The sequence below is a fragment of the Chiloscyllium plagiosum genome, chromosome 19 (genome assembly GCF_004010195.1).
Source record: "Chiloscyllium plagiosum isolate BGI_BamShark_2017 chromosome 19, ASM401019v2, whole genome shotgun sequence".
NCBI classification, from domain to species: Eukaryota; Metazoa; Chordata; class Chondrichthyes; order Orectolobiformes; family Hemiscylliidae; genus Chiloscyllium; species Chiloscyllium plagiosum.
In genome coordinates, this window is record NC_057728.1 from 28,312,357 (window position 1) to 28,327,335 (window position 14,979).

Here is a 14,979-nt window from a genome sequence, read left to right on the forward strand (position 1 = left end):
TCTAGCTTCCCACAAAGTTCTAGGGTACACCTGATCTGGTCCTGAGGATTTATCCATCTTTATGCATTTTAAGACATCCAGTAATTCCTGCTCTGTAATATGGACACTTTTTAACATATTGCTAATTATGTCCCCAAGTTATCTGGCTTCCATGGCCTTCTCCACAGTAAACACTGATGCAAAATACCTATTTAGTATCTCACCCATCTCCTACCATTCCACACATAGGTGGCCTTGCTGATCTTTAAGGAGCTCTATTCTCTCCCTCGTTACTCTTTTGTCCAATCAGATTGCAGAACCTTCATTGAGCCAGATAGAGTTAAAATAAGGAATATGAAGCAGTGGCAATAAATTAGATTTAAATCATTCACAGAAAGTCAGAAAGTGAACAAAAATTGAAAATATGTATTGAATTAACAAGAGATTTGTGAAAATGTAAAAATATTAAATTATCTTTTCATTAAAAATCTTCCACACAGGAGCAATTATCAAATAACAAGCCATTAAATTATCATCTGCTCTCAAATTAATTTATTCGAGTCCTAACTTTAATTAGTATCTTTCATGTTGAACTAGTGGAACACTATCTTCATAACATTTCAGTTATTTCTATGCTAAATCACTCAATGAGGAATGGAAAGAGGTTTAGTGTTGTTGGTGACAGCATCCAGATTTTGATATTTAACTGTGCATATGTGAGTGGATGCTGAACATTTCTGTTTGATTTACCCCATTATACTAGTATGTGCTGTTAGCTTCACCATTCTCTGATAAAACCAGAGAATGGTTTTAACCTTTGAGTAACTGGTTTTTCTCAAGACCTATTCACTATGGGAAACTCTTACATTCCTCAATCTTGCCTTAATATTTTAATATGTAGTTATTAAAATTAAAACTTCCTGGAATAGACTTCTGGTTATTTCATCTTTTCTCCCATTCTTACTTATCCTGCTATAAGGCACTTTGTTCTTTACTTCAGTTCCACACAGCAAATAGGTACTCACAAGCCAAAGAATCCCAAGTTCCTAGACTGTGTCTGAAGCGAAGTTCCTAGACTGTGTCTGTCTGCACACAGTGATTATCAGTGGGTCCCACGTGACTGGACTGAGTCTGACGAGTCCCCACCAGCTTCTGACATGGCCAATTGTTTGAATGAACTTGTAGTATTGGTGAACCGTGCATCAAGATGTATCACACTTCACCAGATGTATCACCATGGCAAGCAGCCTATCTGTGTGTCTGAGCTAAAGAGCACCTCAAAACAGCAGTAGTGATAACCTTTGGTCTGGCTGAAGTTAACAGGCATGGCATGACAAGGTAAGGAAATGCAAAGAATGGATTCTGCAAGTTTGCAAGTAGGTGCTAAGTGAGTGATTGCAAAGAGAGCAAGTGAGTAGCCTGAGATGCAACCTGGTCCAATCCTTGAAGTGGCTTCTGTACTTGGTGTAAAGCTCTTTGCTGCAACCTTTCAGTTCTAATTGCCAGAGTGACTTGCAATACAAGCCTGTGCTTCCTAAGTGGCCTGCAAATGTATTGGAGGGTAGCCATAATTGGCTCATGCCAGATGTCAATTCCTACCGATGAGGGATGCAGCTGGCTTGTTTCTGTGGATCATGTCCCAAACTGCACTTTGGCCGTATCCAACCCCATACATGGAGACTATCGAAAGCACACAGAAAGCTGAATTCACTAGGTACCTGCTCTGGCTTCTACGTAGAGTTTATTTGAAATCTCTCTTGTTTGGTAAGATAGAAAGCTGAATATCAATGAGGTGAGTTGGGCTGTCAATACAAAGTGTTTAACAATCAACTGTCTCCCTTAACTGGTAACTCAGCGCTGCCTAGTGAGAAACTCCCTAAGCTGCTCTAGAAAGGTGAAAAGATAAAGCAAGACACTCCCAGAATCAGGATACATTTCACTTGATTCTGCCACAAGACTTGCCATAGACCACATCATTCAGACCCCTATAAAATTCTGACCATTTTTCTAAGTCTGGATGGTCTGTGGCTTGGAGAGAAACATAAAGGTGGTTGTGTCCCTTTGCACCTGCTACCTTTGGTCTTCTAGTTGTTACAGTTCACAGGTTTGGAAAAGTTTATAAATAAATACTCGTTGTTTGCTACAATGCATCTTGAAGATGATACAAACTACTGCCATGGTAGGAAGATAATGGAGAGAGTGGATGTGGATGTGGCTGTGGTGCCAGTCAAGCAAGGTGCTTTGGTCTGAATTGTGTCAAACTTCTTGAATGTTCTTGAAATGCAATCATCCAAGCAAGTGGGATATATTTCATCCAACTAATGACTTACATTGTAGATGGTGGGACAGACTTTGGGGAGTCTGGAGATGAATTACTCACTGCAAGATTTTTAGCTTCTAATCTGCTGCTGTGGCCACTTCATTTATATGATTAGTCCAGTTCAGTTTCTTATCAATCATGTCACCCAGGATATTGATGGTGGAGGGTTCAGTGATGGTAATTGGAAATGGTCTTAGTATTTTTGTGGCGTGTGTGCTAGTTGCCTATCTGATAATCTGTCAGAGAATATTCTGAGGTGGTTAGCAGGCTTGATAAGAAGAATCAATTAATGTAGTGTATTGGATTTACTTTTTTTTAAAAATGGCCTCTCAAGATCTTATAATACAAAACTAGAATTGATGAGATTGTGTGTAATATGTTAACATGGATTGAGGATTAAGTCAGACTAGTGGAATACTGAATGCAAGAGTAAGCTTGATGCGATGTATCCTCTACGTCTGCTTTTCAGGGATGTCAGTGGAGCAGGGAATTGTAATAAAAAGGTCTTCTAGGTTTGTCCAACTATAGGTTATGATAGAAATCAGAGTAGGAATCAATAGGTCATTTATAAGTGGGCAGTCTGTAACTTCTTAGGTACTGGAAGAATCAAATTTGGGTTTCAGCTAGTTTCAGTCCGTGCCAGTGGGTTTTGTGGGGCAATTGACTGTAATGTATCATAGGTTGCTAAAGATACAAAGTTTGATAGGAAATTGAGTTGAGGAGAACACAAAAAGATGCCAAGAAAAGATTTATATAGGTTAAGTAAGGGGCAAGAATAGATTATGATATACAGAAATGTAAAGCAATCAACTTTGGTAAGCAAAATAGAAATACAACATACTTTTCAAATGCAGAGAGGCTGGTATTTAGAAAGACCTCACTATTCACATATACAAATTACAAAGTTAACGTGAAAGCACGGCAAGCAAGTAGGAAAACAATGGTGTTGCTGACTAGAACAGCATTTCTGCAAATCCCTAATTGATCTTGATAAAGTGGACAGGTAGATAGAATATTTAAGAAAGTATATGGGCCACTGGCCTTTATTAGATGAGGCATACAGTTTAAGAGCAGTGCATTATGCTGAGGTGTATAAAATATTGGTTGGGCCACAGCTAGATTATTGTATGCAATTCCAGAATCCATTTAATTGAAGGGAATAATTAAATTGGATAAGGTGCAGAGGAGATTGACCAGGATGTTGCCTAGGCTGGAGAGGTTTAGCTATGACAAGATATTGGATACACTGGGGTTGTTTTCCTTGGAGCAGAGGAGACTGAGGGGAGACATGATTAGGATGTATAAAAAGTATGAGAGACAATAATAGGAGAAACAGGGAGGAACTTTTCTCCTTGGTGAATGGATCAATGAGTGGGGGCATAGTTTTAAGGCAAGGAGCAGGTGGTTTAGAGGGCATGTTAGGAAAACATTCACTCAGAAGGTACTGGGAAACTGGAACTCGCTACCTGTAAGAGTTGTAGAAACAGAAATCCTCATTACATTTAAGATGTACTCAGATGTACACTTGTGATTCCAAGGCATACAATGCTATGGGCCAAGTGCTGGAAAATGGGATTAGAAAATTATGTCTTTGTTATGACCAGCACAGACCGTATTGATAAGCCTTTTCATGTGCCATAGACCTCTATCACTATGAATCTATGCAAAAGGTTTATATGCTGATATGGCAGAGTAAGTATGTACAAAAGCTAAGGAACATTACTATTTATTATGAGGAAAATTGAATAGAAAAGTAGGGTGTAAAATAAATTAAAGTATTGTGAATGTTAGAAATCTGAACCAAAAACAGGAAAAGAAACTCAGCAGGTGTGGCAACATCTGTGGAGTTAATGTTTCAAGTCTCATCGTCATTCTAAGGAACAGTTCTGAAGAAAAGTGACCGAACTCTTAACATTAACAAAAGTAGGGAGTTTGTATTTCATTTATACAAGACACTGGTGAGACAACATTTAAGCATTTTGTTCAGTATTGATAATTCCTTACTTAAGAAAGAATGGAAATGTGCTGCAAGCCGTTCAGGGATGGTTTACGAGACTAATGTCTCAAATGGGTGGGTTATCTTATGGGGAAAGGCTAGGGATCTATTTGTTGTAGTCTAGAAGAGTAAGAGGTGGCATAGTTGAAACCTACGATCCTGAGGAGATTTGACAGTGTAGATCTTGAAAGGATATTTCTCCTTGTGGCAGAATCTAGAAGTCTGTGGTTATGGTTAAAATGTAAAGGGCCACTCATTTCAGACACAGCTGAGCAGAATTTTATTTTCTCTTAAAGTCTCAAGTATTTTGTAGTCTGTCCTTAAAAGGTTGTGGAAGAAGAATTGTATGATATTTTAAAGATTCTTGGTAAGCAAAATGGTGAAGGACTATTAGGGGAGGCTGGAATGTGGAGTTGAGATTACTGTCAGATAGTCGCGACATTATTATTAAAAACCATGTCTGCTGACAGTCAGGAGTATATGCAGTATCAGCAAAATCCATCTAAAAATCAAAATGAAGAGAAATAAAACTTAGTAAATGCCTAACAATGAACAAATATTAATGAGAAAGCATAAATGCGAAAAAAAATAATGTCAAGGAAAGTAAAAGTCTTTTATTTTTAAAAATCAGCTTTAGATTAAGCACACGCAGTCTGAAAAAAATTGGAGGTGAGCATGCACAGTCAAAATATATTATTGGATTGTTGGTGTCAGTTAACATTGCAGTTATTAATGTTATTAATGGATAACCACTGGAAGCACTAGTGAAAAGGGCGGTTAAGTACAGGCACTCATATCACAGGGACCCATAAGTAGAATATGGTGCTTCTCATTTCCAACCCAGTAATCAGTGGATGCCTTCAACCATGCCCCTTCCTCACTGCATTTTGAAGAGAGAATGGAAACAGAGAAACAAGAATTAGAGTAGACCATGCATCCTTGAGAGCCTGCTATGCCACTCAATATAGCAATAACTGATCCTCTATCCCAATGCCATTTTCCCATTTTCTCTCCATACCTCTTGATGCCTCCAAAATATAGAAGTCTTATGAATCTCTTCCTTGAATATACTCAGTGCCCAGGCTGCACAGCCTTCTATAGTAGTAAATTCTTCAGGTTGACCACCCCATATGTGAAGAAATATTTCCTCATGTAGTGTGTCCATCCCTGTTAGAATTGTATATGTTTCAATCAGGTTGCCTTTCATTTTACTAAGCTCGAGTGAACACAGGCCTAGTTGAATACATTTATCTGCATGCAATAGTCCTGCCATCCCTGGATTAGCCTAGTGCACCTTTGCTGCACTCTATCTAAGTCTATCTATCTTATGTAGGAGACCAAAACTGAACACATAGCCCAGGTGCAGTCTCACCAAGTTCCGATATACTTTCTTCAAGGCACCTCTACTTCTGAACTCAAATTCTCTTGCAATGACAGTTAATGTACATTCACGTTCCTAATTGTTTGCTGCACCTACCTATTTACTTTCATTGACTGATGTACAAGGACATTCAAATCTCTTTGTACATCCGCACTTCCCAATGTATCAGCATTTTAAAAATTCTATGTCTTTCTGTTTTTCACACCTCATTATATCGTTCCTGCCATGTGTTTACCCACACATTTAACTTGCCTAGGTCATCCTGAAATCTCCTTGCACCCTTCTGACAACTCACAATCCCACTTATTTCAGTGCGAACAGCAAACTTGGGACTATTGCATTTGGATCTCTCAAGTCATTGATATGTATAGTGTGAATAGTTGTGGTCCAAGCACTGATTCCTGTGGTACACTACTAGTCAATTCCTGCCTCCTGGTAAGAGACTCATTTATTCCAACTTGCTGTTTCTGGTCAGTCAACCAATTCTCAATCTATGCCCCTCGATTAACCCCTGTCTGGTATGATTTAATATTGCCCATTAACCTTTTCTCTGGGATCTTATCAAAAGCATCCTTGAAACCCAGATACACTATAGCTACTGGTTCTCTCTTATCCATTCTCTATTTACATCCACAAAGGATTCCTGAAAATTAGTTAAGCATGATTCCTTTTTCATAAACCTATGCATAAACCTATGTAAAAGGGAATGGGAAAATATGATGAAAAATAGGGGTACAATAATGGCCAACGAAAACACTGCATCTCCCATTTAGGTTGTTTCTTCGGATGGAAAACTTTCTGTTCCTTGTTTGAGATTATCCCATGGCAGTTTGTCTGAAGGTCAATTGGCATATATGCCAACTCTTTTGCAATACACGGAAATTGCAGCATGTCACTTAAAATGTTACTTTTTAAATAAAAAAACTCAATTGTATGCAAAACCCCTCAAGTGATATAAGTCAATTTGTAACTTCATTTCTGTGATCAATGCGTCAGAGACAAGGCTAAAGTTCCCTCTTTAAAGTCACATCACTTGTCATCAAGATAGTGGATTACTCATTATCACATGTCTGCTCAGCAGTTAACATGTGCATTGAACTGGGACCAAAATGCAGAGTGCATTCTTCGCAGCTTCTGCCTCTGGGGTGGGGGAGTGGGGTTTCAGCTTGTAAAGTGGTTGATAAATCTAATTATCTGTGAAGTGATCATTGAGAGTGAGACTCTTTAGCCATTCCTCCGTCCTGTGTAAACTTGAAACATAGGGTACTTTCACCTTTTTTTCTATTAAGCTAACACTTGAGCACTGTGAAGTAAACAGGGGAGAGTTTAAACTTTAGATTTAAGCTATTAACATTTTAGTAGGGGCGGCATGGTGACTCAGTGATTACCACTGTTGCTCTACCCACTGTCTGTGTAAGGTTTGCACATTCTCCCTAAATCTGCGTGGGTTTCCTCCCATTGTACAAAGATGTGCAAGTTAGGTGGTTTGGCTATGCTAAATTGCCCAAGTGCGCAGGCTAGGCGGAGTAGCCATGGAAAATGTTTGATTACAGGGATAGAGTGGGATGCTCTTCATAGGGTCAGTGCACACTTGATGGGCTGAGTGGCCTGCTTCCACACTGTAGGGATTCCATTATTTTCGCAGGAAGCTTAGGAGCATGTAAAATGTCTTCATTACAAATTAGAGGAAAATATCAGTACCTTCCTCTCTTATACAATCCAATGCCCTATTATGACAGTCAAACTGGAAAGGCTTTGTGCCCATATCTCCTTCACAATTCAGAACGGTTAATGGCTGGAAAAATGCACCAGAAGTTAAAGGCATCAGGCTAAAATAACTTGTGCCTTCAATATCATTTACATATTTCCAGAGAGTTGCCAATACAAACCAGGCAACGAGAAGTTGTTTCCTAATTTGAAGGAGACCAATTTGGGCAATTCATCTTTGACTAACATTTAGGAGTAAAGAATAACAGGAGGGACTTTAGTACAGGCAATGTCCTGTAGTTTTGTTGAGGAGCCAGGAGATGTACTTTTGCTCCCACAGGCTTCACAGAAGAAAATACTTGCTTTTTTCGGGTGGCACCTTTAGCAGTCTGGAACGTGTTGCCAGCAGAGCTGGTAGAGGCAGGCACGGTAGATTTTATTTAAGATGCATCTGGACATATGCATGAGTAGGTGGGGAGCAGAGGGATACAGATGCTTAGGAATTGGGCGACAGGTTTAGACAGTAGATTTGGATCAGCTCAGGCTTGGAGAGCCGAAGGGTGTGTTCCTGGGCTGTAAATTTTCTTTGTTCTTTATTCAGTCCCTTTAAGTGTTGGGTACCCATACCTTTAACAGTGCTGTAAGAAGACCTGTCTCATATGCATATGTTTTCTGGAAATTCTGATCATGAGTATATCTTAAATGCTCATGTTTGTGCAATAGGTTAAGGAAATTTGACCATAAGTTATTTAAACCAGTTTTTATGGACTGCTTGAATCTCCTCAGTCTTGACACTGATTTGCCCTCTACCAAATATTGAATTATGAGAAAGTTCAGTGCGCAAGTATTTCTTGAATTTATGCATGTTTTGAAAGAGATGTAAATTGAAGCCTCTAATTTTATGTGCGACATGGTGGCTCAGTGGATAGCATTGCTGCCTCACAATACCAGGGACTCAGGTTCAATCCCAGCCTCGGGCGACTGGGTGTGGAGTTTGCACATTCTCCCTGTGGGTGCTCCACAATCCAAAAAATGTACAGGTTAGGTGAATTGGCCATGCTAAATTGCCCATAGTGTTCAGGGATGTGTAGGTTTGCTACATTAGTCAGGGGAAAAGTCGAGTAATAGGGTAGGGGAATGGGTCTGGGATACTCTTCGGAGAGTCGGTGTGGACTTGTTGGGCTGAAGGGCCTGTTTCCACACATTGAGGGATTCTATGATAGAAACCTGCCTGTGAGATGCAAATCTCCCATGGTAAAGAAGTGAATGGTCTGGAAACAGAAATTATGATTATTGCGCAATCTAATCCTCCGTCCCTCTCCTATCCATTAGACGCAACATTGAGTAGGGGAAGCTTAAATTGCTAAAATTACTTTACTAACTCATCCTGTTCTAGCAGCACCAATTCATGATACTACAGGAGCAGTTAATGTTGTTGCTTAGTGCAATATTGTCACATTGTCATCAAGAGGGCACCTCTGAAATTTGGGGTGGGTCAATCTCTCTCCCTCCATCTTAATCCTACCCAAACCACTCCCTGAATGTCAAACCTGTACTGGTTTTCTCTGCATGTCTCTGTGGCATACCTATATCAGGAACTCTCCGAAAGGAAAAGCGCTAAGATCTAGCCTTCCACAGATACTGAGGCACCGTTCCAAATTTCCCATCCCCAATATCTGAGTTAACATCATCTGTAAGGTTCTGAGCTAGTATGCCATATTCTGTTCCCTTCTGCTGGGAGTCAGTGATTTTGATGAAGCCTTTGGGTAATATGTTAGATCCTTCTTTCCTATCTTATCCTTATAGCTGTATGATCATAAGAATGTGTTCTGTTGCCTAGGCTGTTAAATCATAGTCCTCCTGCACTGTCTTGGGTAACCAAGCAGGTGTTTCCTATTCTAATAGCCTGACTTCAGAGTTCGGCACTTAGGCCACAAATTAATAAATTGCACATTGTTATGTCCAAGCTGATTAACCACATCGGTACAGTACCTTTCACAATGTTGCCTCTTTAAATCTGGCTATCAAATAAATGGGGGCATAATAGTCCACCCCATGGTGATGCTTACTGCAGGAACACACTAACCCCAACTTTTTGCCATCTATCCAATCTCATCTTATTGGTATGTATTCCAGTGAATGTTACAACTCTGTGAGTATCCACAATGGATTTTGTGAATAATTTTGTTGAGTGTGGTAATTGGCTCCATCAATGGACACTTCCACCTGGGGCCCTCTGATTGTCAACATTATAGATCTGGTACGGGAGTTATAATCTAGTTGGCTCAATGGCTTTCTCAGTCTTTTTAATAGCCTGTGTCTGGGCAGCTTGAATTAGAATTGCACCAGTAATCCCAGTAAATAGGTGACATGTTGCCTTGGTGGTCTGTTTCCCAGTCCTGCGTTCCATGTGTTTGTGGGGTTATAGACAATTATTCAGTATGATTTCAAACTTGAGGGACTCTCATGCTCTGGCTGACCATTGTGGGATGGTTGTTACTATTACAATCTCCCCGGTAGCTATTGTCCTGGAGATCTATGTGAAACAAAATAATTAAAAGTATGACAGGTTATTTTCCTGTGGTGTGACATGTGGTTTCACCTGCAATGACAGTTCCGCTTTCCTTTTTCTGCCATAACCAGACATATGCAATTGCCTCTGATCATTATCACAATAAACTCTGCCATCTCACAGGAAACCTGGGCCCGTCATTGTACTTCTTCATCATAACCTTCCACCCTGCTTTCAGTACATCCTGTGACTCCTCGCTTCACTTGCTCCTTTCCTGGTTTGTGATCTCCAATTCTCTCTCATGTTGGATATCAAACCTTTTAACTGCTCACACAATATTACCACATACCTTCTAACTATCACTTAGTGGTCTCACATTTACACTTTCTGCTGTGGTTCCCGTTAGAGCCACGTATTCCTTCCAGTCATTAGCACAAATATTGATAACCCAATTGTTTAGTTTGGGTTGCTCTTAATTGCTTAGGGAAAATTTCATAGCCACACCATCTCTCCGCCTGTTCTATGGCCTTTGTGATGGCAGACCTTATGCTCAGTTAGTTCATTCTTCCATACCTGAACGGAATGGTATGGATTATGGAAGCTTGGCTTTATTGCCAGTATCTGATGTGTTGCTTCATTATTTCCCTGTAAATTGAGACCCTCAATCTGACTGTATCTGACATTCATCATCTTGGTGTTAGTTTTTCAGTCAGGACTTTTGCCACAATTAAAATGGAACAGTCCCATGTTTGGAATGTATCCACCCATTAGTAGTGGTTCATAATCACAAGACAATGGGTTTCCCTTCTGTTATTGGGTTGGTAACCCATAAAGTCTATCCATACATTTGTTCTTTTGTCTAGATTGGTTCGCTAATTTGACTTTAATAGCCTTTTCCACATTATACTTTTCACAGATCTAGCACCTCTTATAATATTTTACTGCTTCTCTGACCAAACCAGGCTTTAATTTAATTTCTGGCAGGTACGTAACCTGTTCATTTTACTTTCTCCCATTCAAGTTTTCACCAGTTGGGTAACTTTTAAATTGGCCTTGTGTTTTACAATGTGATTTGGCAGCCTGTCACAGTATGATTTGAGTCTGTCTTTTGGAACATATGTTAATGTTAGCGACTATGAGAGTACGAGTTAAGAGGTTCATAAGTGTCTGAAAAACCATTTATTTCTGTTGTTGACTGAATGAGCTGCAATGGATCCAGCATTTCCATCTCCTTTTCTTTTGTTTTGCTTTACTTTTCCTTTTTTTCTTTTTTCTTTGTGTCTTCTCTCTTACCTTTTCACTTTAGTTGAAGCAGCATCAACAGCAGCAGCAATGAGATCAGGCCCAGTGTGGAATGGCAGATGAAGACGGGCCTGGGGACTGGTGAGGCTGAGTAAATGTCAAAGGAGGAGGATTCAGGCAACAGCGCCAGGATGAGGCAGATGCAGCTCCCCTACTTCCCCAGCCCAAAGTCTTCCACCAAGCGATGAGCAGGTCCCAGGTTTAATCCCCCAGTCCAGACTCTCAGGCTGAGCCAAGGCTCCAGGTCTGCAGGTAGGCCCAGGCACCTGACGACAGCGAGTCTGGTCCTAGCGCAGGAGCCTGCAGCACCGGTGGCAGCTGCATCAGTGAGGTTGGCCCAGCATGGACTCATAGAGCGGTATTGGTGGCTGCAATTTGGCATTAGAAAGTGGCAACTGTTTATTTCAATGGCATTGGCGAAATGTGTTTGCAGCAATATTGTCAGTTTAGCAGTAAGGACTTGAAGCATGGGGGTGGAGGAGCCTGAATCCATTTCTATGGCTGAGCTAGAAGCTGGAACTGTCCAAACACCACCTAACTTTATTGAGATTAGAACATAAGATGAACTTTATTGTTTTATTTTTCTGGCTGTATATTCTGTGTTTTGGTTTAGAGAGAACAAAGAAAATTTACAGCCCAGGAACAGGCCCTTTGGCCCTCCAAGCCTGAGCCGAGAGTGGCGACACAAAACCACACTTTTCACTGTATTTGTAATAAATGCACGGGACAATAAATAAATCAAATAAATAAATCAAATCAAATCATGACAGAGGATTTGCCATATCCCATTACTATTGTTATCTCAGCTCTAATGATGAAGTCAATTAGATTGTAAGATCAATGCTGTTATTTCAATGTATTGCAATCAGAGTTTGCTGTGCAGAGACTGTCACTATGATTAATTTCTTTGTGCAGATCTACCAGCATGATACACAGCACCATGCAAACTGTTCCGGTTCTGCTGTGTGTTGTGTTGGATTATGAGAACTCTTTCAGCAAATAGACCCATGTAGCATCATGAGAGGTGACACCATTTTTCAGTTCCAGCACTGATACTTGCTGTGCTTTGTGCAGGTTGCATCGGAGTACTTCAAGGACACCACCTTACTGCTGATTGGTGTCATCTGCCTGGCTGCTTCCATTGAGAAGTGGAATTTGCACAAGAGGATTGCCCTTCGTATGGTGATGTTGGCAGGTGCTAAACCGGGAATGTGAGTATTACTTCAGGCTTCGGGTGTATTCTTAAGAAGGAATAGACCCAAGAACATAAAAGCAGGACTACAGTGAAAACCTAGCTTCTATCATAGTTTTACCTTCAAGGTTCAATGAAGGGTGGAGTAACCAAATTAGTTATACCTAAGAAATGTATCAAAAAATATGGACGGAACTCAACCTATTTAGTGTTTCACATAATTTTACCAACAGATTTTTAAATGGGGTTTGGCACTCTTGCCACCTTTCTCTATGATGTTATTTAATAGGTGTTCTGATGATGAACTTACACATTAGTTTATTTTCCTCAATTTTCTGCTAGACAGCAAAATCTCCCCACATAGAATATCAACATCATGGATTGCTAAAGGCCGTATTTTATGCAATATCTACGTAAGGAAGGTTGGACAATGTTTTTCTGTAATTGAAGCTGTTTGTCTTGTTTTCTTGTTTATTTTTCCTTGCCACCAATCAGTTTGAAGGATACTTTTTTTGATACATCTACTACAGTAATCCACTGGGATGTCATTTGGGAATTCACATTTATTTCTGTTTATGTGCAGGAAAGTAGGCAAAAGCAACAGAGACTAATTCAAAATGCACTTCAGACAGACTGGGTTTATTGGTACTGCCCTCGCACTATCACTCACAGGCAGAGACTCATCTATTTGGATTGATCAGAGCAGGTTTGCCTGGAGAGTCCTCATTATCTCCTCATGCAGAACACTTCACTTGCACTGCATCAGCCATCAAACGGAGGGTCAAACATTCTACCATTCTTCTCATTAGCCACAATAACAATTTCTTGCTTTCTCGTTTATTGTGCTCGACACAGTGTTTTGCCAATTATTTTTGCAATTCAAACGTCTTTTGAAAAGCAGGAAATGTGCATATTAGAAGTAATATATTGCTTTGTAAAGACAGTCAGCTTTTCTGGACTGCTTCCATTCTGTTCCATATTCTTCCGTTGGCAAATTCCCAATGCCAGACCTAATATAAGCCAAATTAAATGAAGGTGTGGCCAGCCAAATGATGGTGCTACATTATGCTAACAAACGATTGGAGGATCGATTGGAAAGAAAATCTCCAAGGCTGATTTTCTCTTCAAGTGCAGACAATGGAAGAGCTTGGGTTAGTAGGAAACTGGAAGACTTTTGACCCTTACAATGTTTGAGAATCTTTGCTATAATCATCTAGCTGATTCCAGTCCAGAAGTCACACCCCCTTCACTGTCAATCAACCTTAATTGTTACTAAGTTTTACTTGAAGAAGTGTGTTCGTCAAGCTTCTGTATGTAAACCATTTTTGTCCTGTAATTATATCAGGTGCAACAAGAGATTGAAGGACAGGGGTTGGGATGCAGGAGCTGTGATGTAGGAGTTGGCAGGCTGTGTTTTGGGATTGGGGCGTTCAGCAGTTGCATTGAGGATCGAGGGGAGAGGAATTCACACAGCCGGAAGAGAAGTAGCACTCGGACAGGATTACAAACCTCCACTTCTGATTCTCCAATTTGTGGCCTCTGAAAGCAACTGCTCACTGGGGTCACCAAGTGTGGCATTATACCACCAGCTGGCAAACTTATCACCAAATACTGCCGACTGGCAGCTACGTAAATAAAAAGAAAGACAGAAAATGCTGGAAATACTCAGAAGGTCAGGAAGGCATTGGTGGAGAGAGAAACAGAGTTAGTATTTCATGTCAGTGATCATTGGTCAGAATTAAAACATTGACTGGTATTTGCAGTAGTAATTATAACAAAACATTTGCCCTTTTCTTCTCTGCAATTGAAAGAAGTTTAGTTAAAAGTGTTAAATGTGGAAATATAGAAGTTACAGTCTGTGATTCTAAACTTCACCATAGGGTGTGCTGAGATAGATCCCACAGGCTGCATGGAATAGAAATTATGAGATATAAAAATGGCCTCTTTTTCACTACTTGTCCCACAGTAAAAGCCCTAGAAAAGTTACACCTTGTTGAGTGAGATGTGACTGGGTTTCTTGTACTGAAATTTATAATTACTGCTGAAAAATTCATTTGGTTTAAGAAAACTCATTATATTTGTGGAACGTTAAATTCTCTATTTTAATAACAAAATATTTACATTCTTAAAACATTTTAGAAGGTATTTTAAGATTGTGATATTCCACCTTAATTCAATGTACACTCAAAATAATTTATTTCACTCTCTATAAAGTTTAAATTAAAATGGAAGGATAATCAGTATGTTTTACCTTCTGGTTTGCTGTCTTTGAGAATACATCAATGTGATTACCCTGCTTGCTGACATCACTGCGGCGAGATACTTGAAAATCTCCTTGACTTGCTGTCGGTTTCAAACTAATGGAGTGTAGGTTCATAGTACCTTAAAAGTGGAGTCTCAAATAGATAGGATAGTGAAGAAGGCAGTTAGTATCCTTTCTTTTATTGCTCAGATCATTGAGTATAGACATTGGGAGGTCATGTTGTGGCTGTATAGGACATTGGTTAGGCCGCTATTGGAATATTGTGTGCAATTCTGGTCTCCTTCCTATAGGAAGGATGTTGTGAAACTTGAAAGGGTTCAGAAAATA

The 14,979-nt window shown here is 39.9% G+C and overlaps 1 protein-coding gene across 1 annotated transcript in view; it reads left to right on the top strand.

The window, feature by feature from the left end:
* The window catches only part of slc13a4 (solute carrier family 13 member 4), a 115,380-nt gene that overhangs the window by 54,396 nt on the left and 46,005 nt on the right, over window positions 1-14,979 (top strand). Inside the window, exon 3 of the mRNA XM_043709429.1 lies at window positions 12,272-12,408. Coding sequence (XP_043565364.1) covers window positions 12,272-12,408 — 137 coding nt within the window. The remainder of the gene's footprint in view (window positions 1-12,271; window positions 12,409-14,979) is intronic.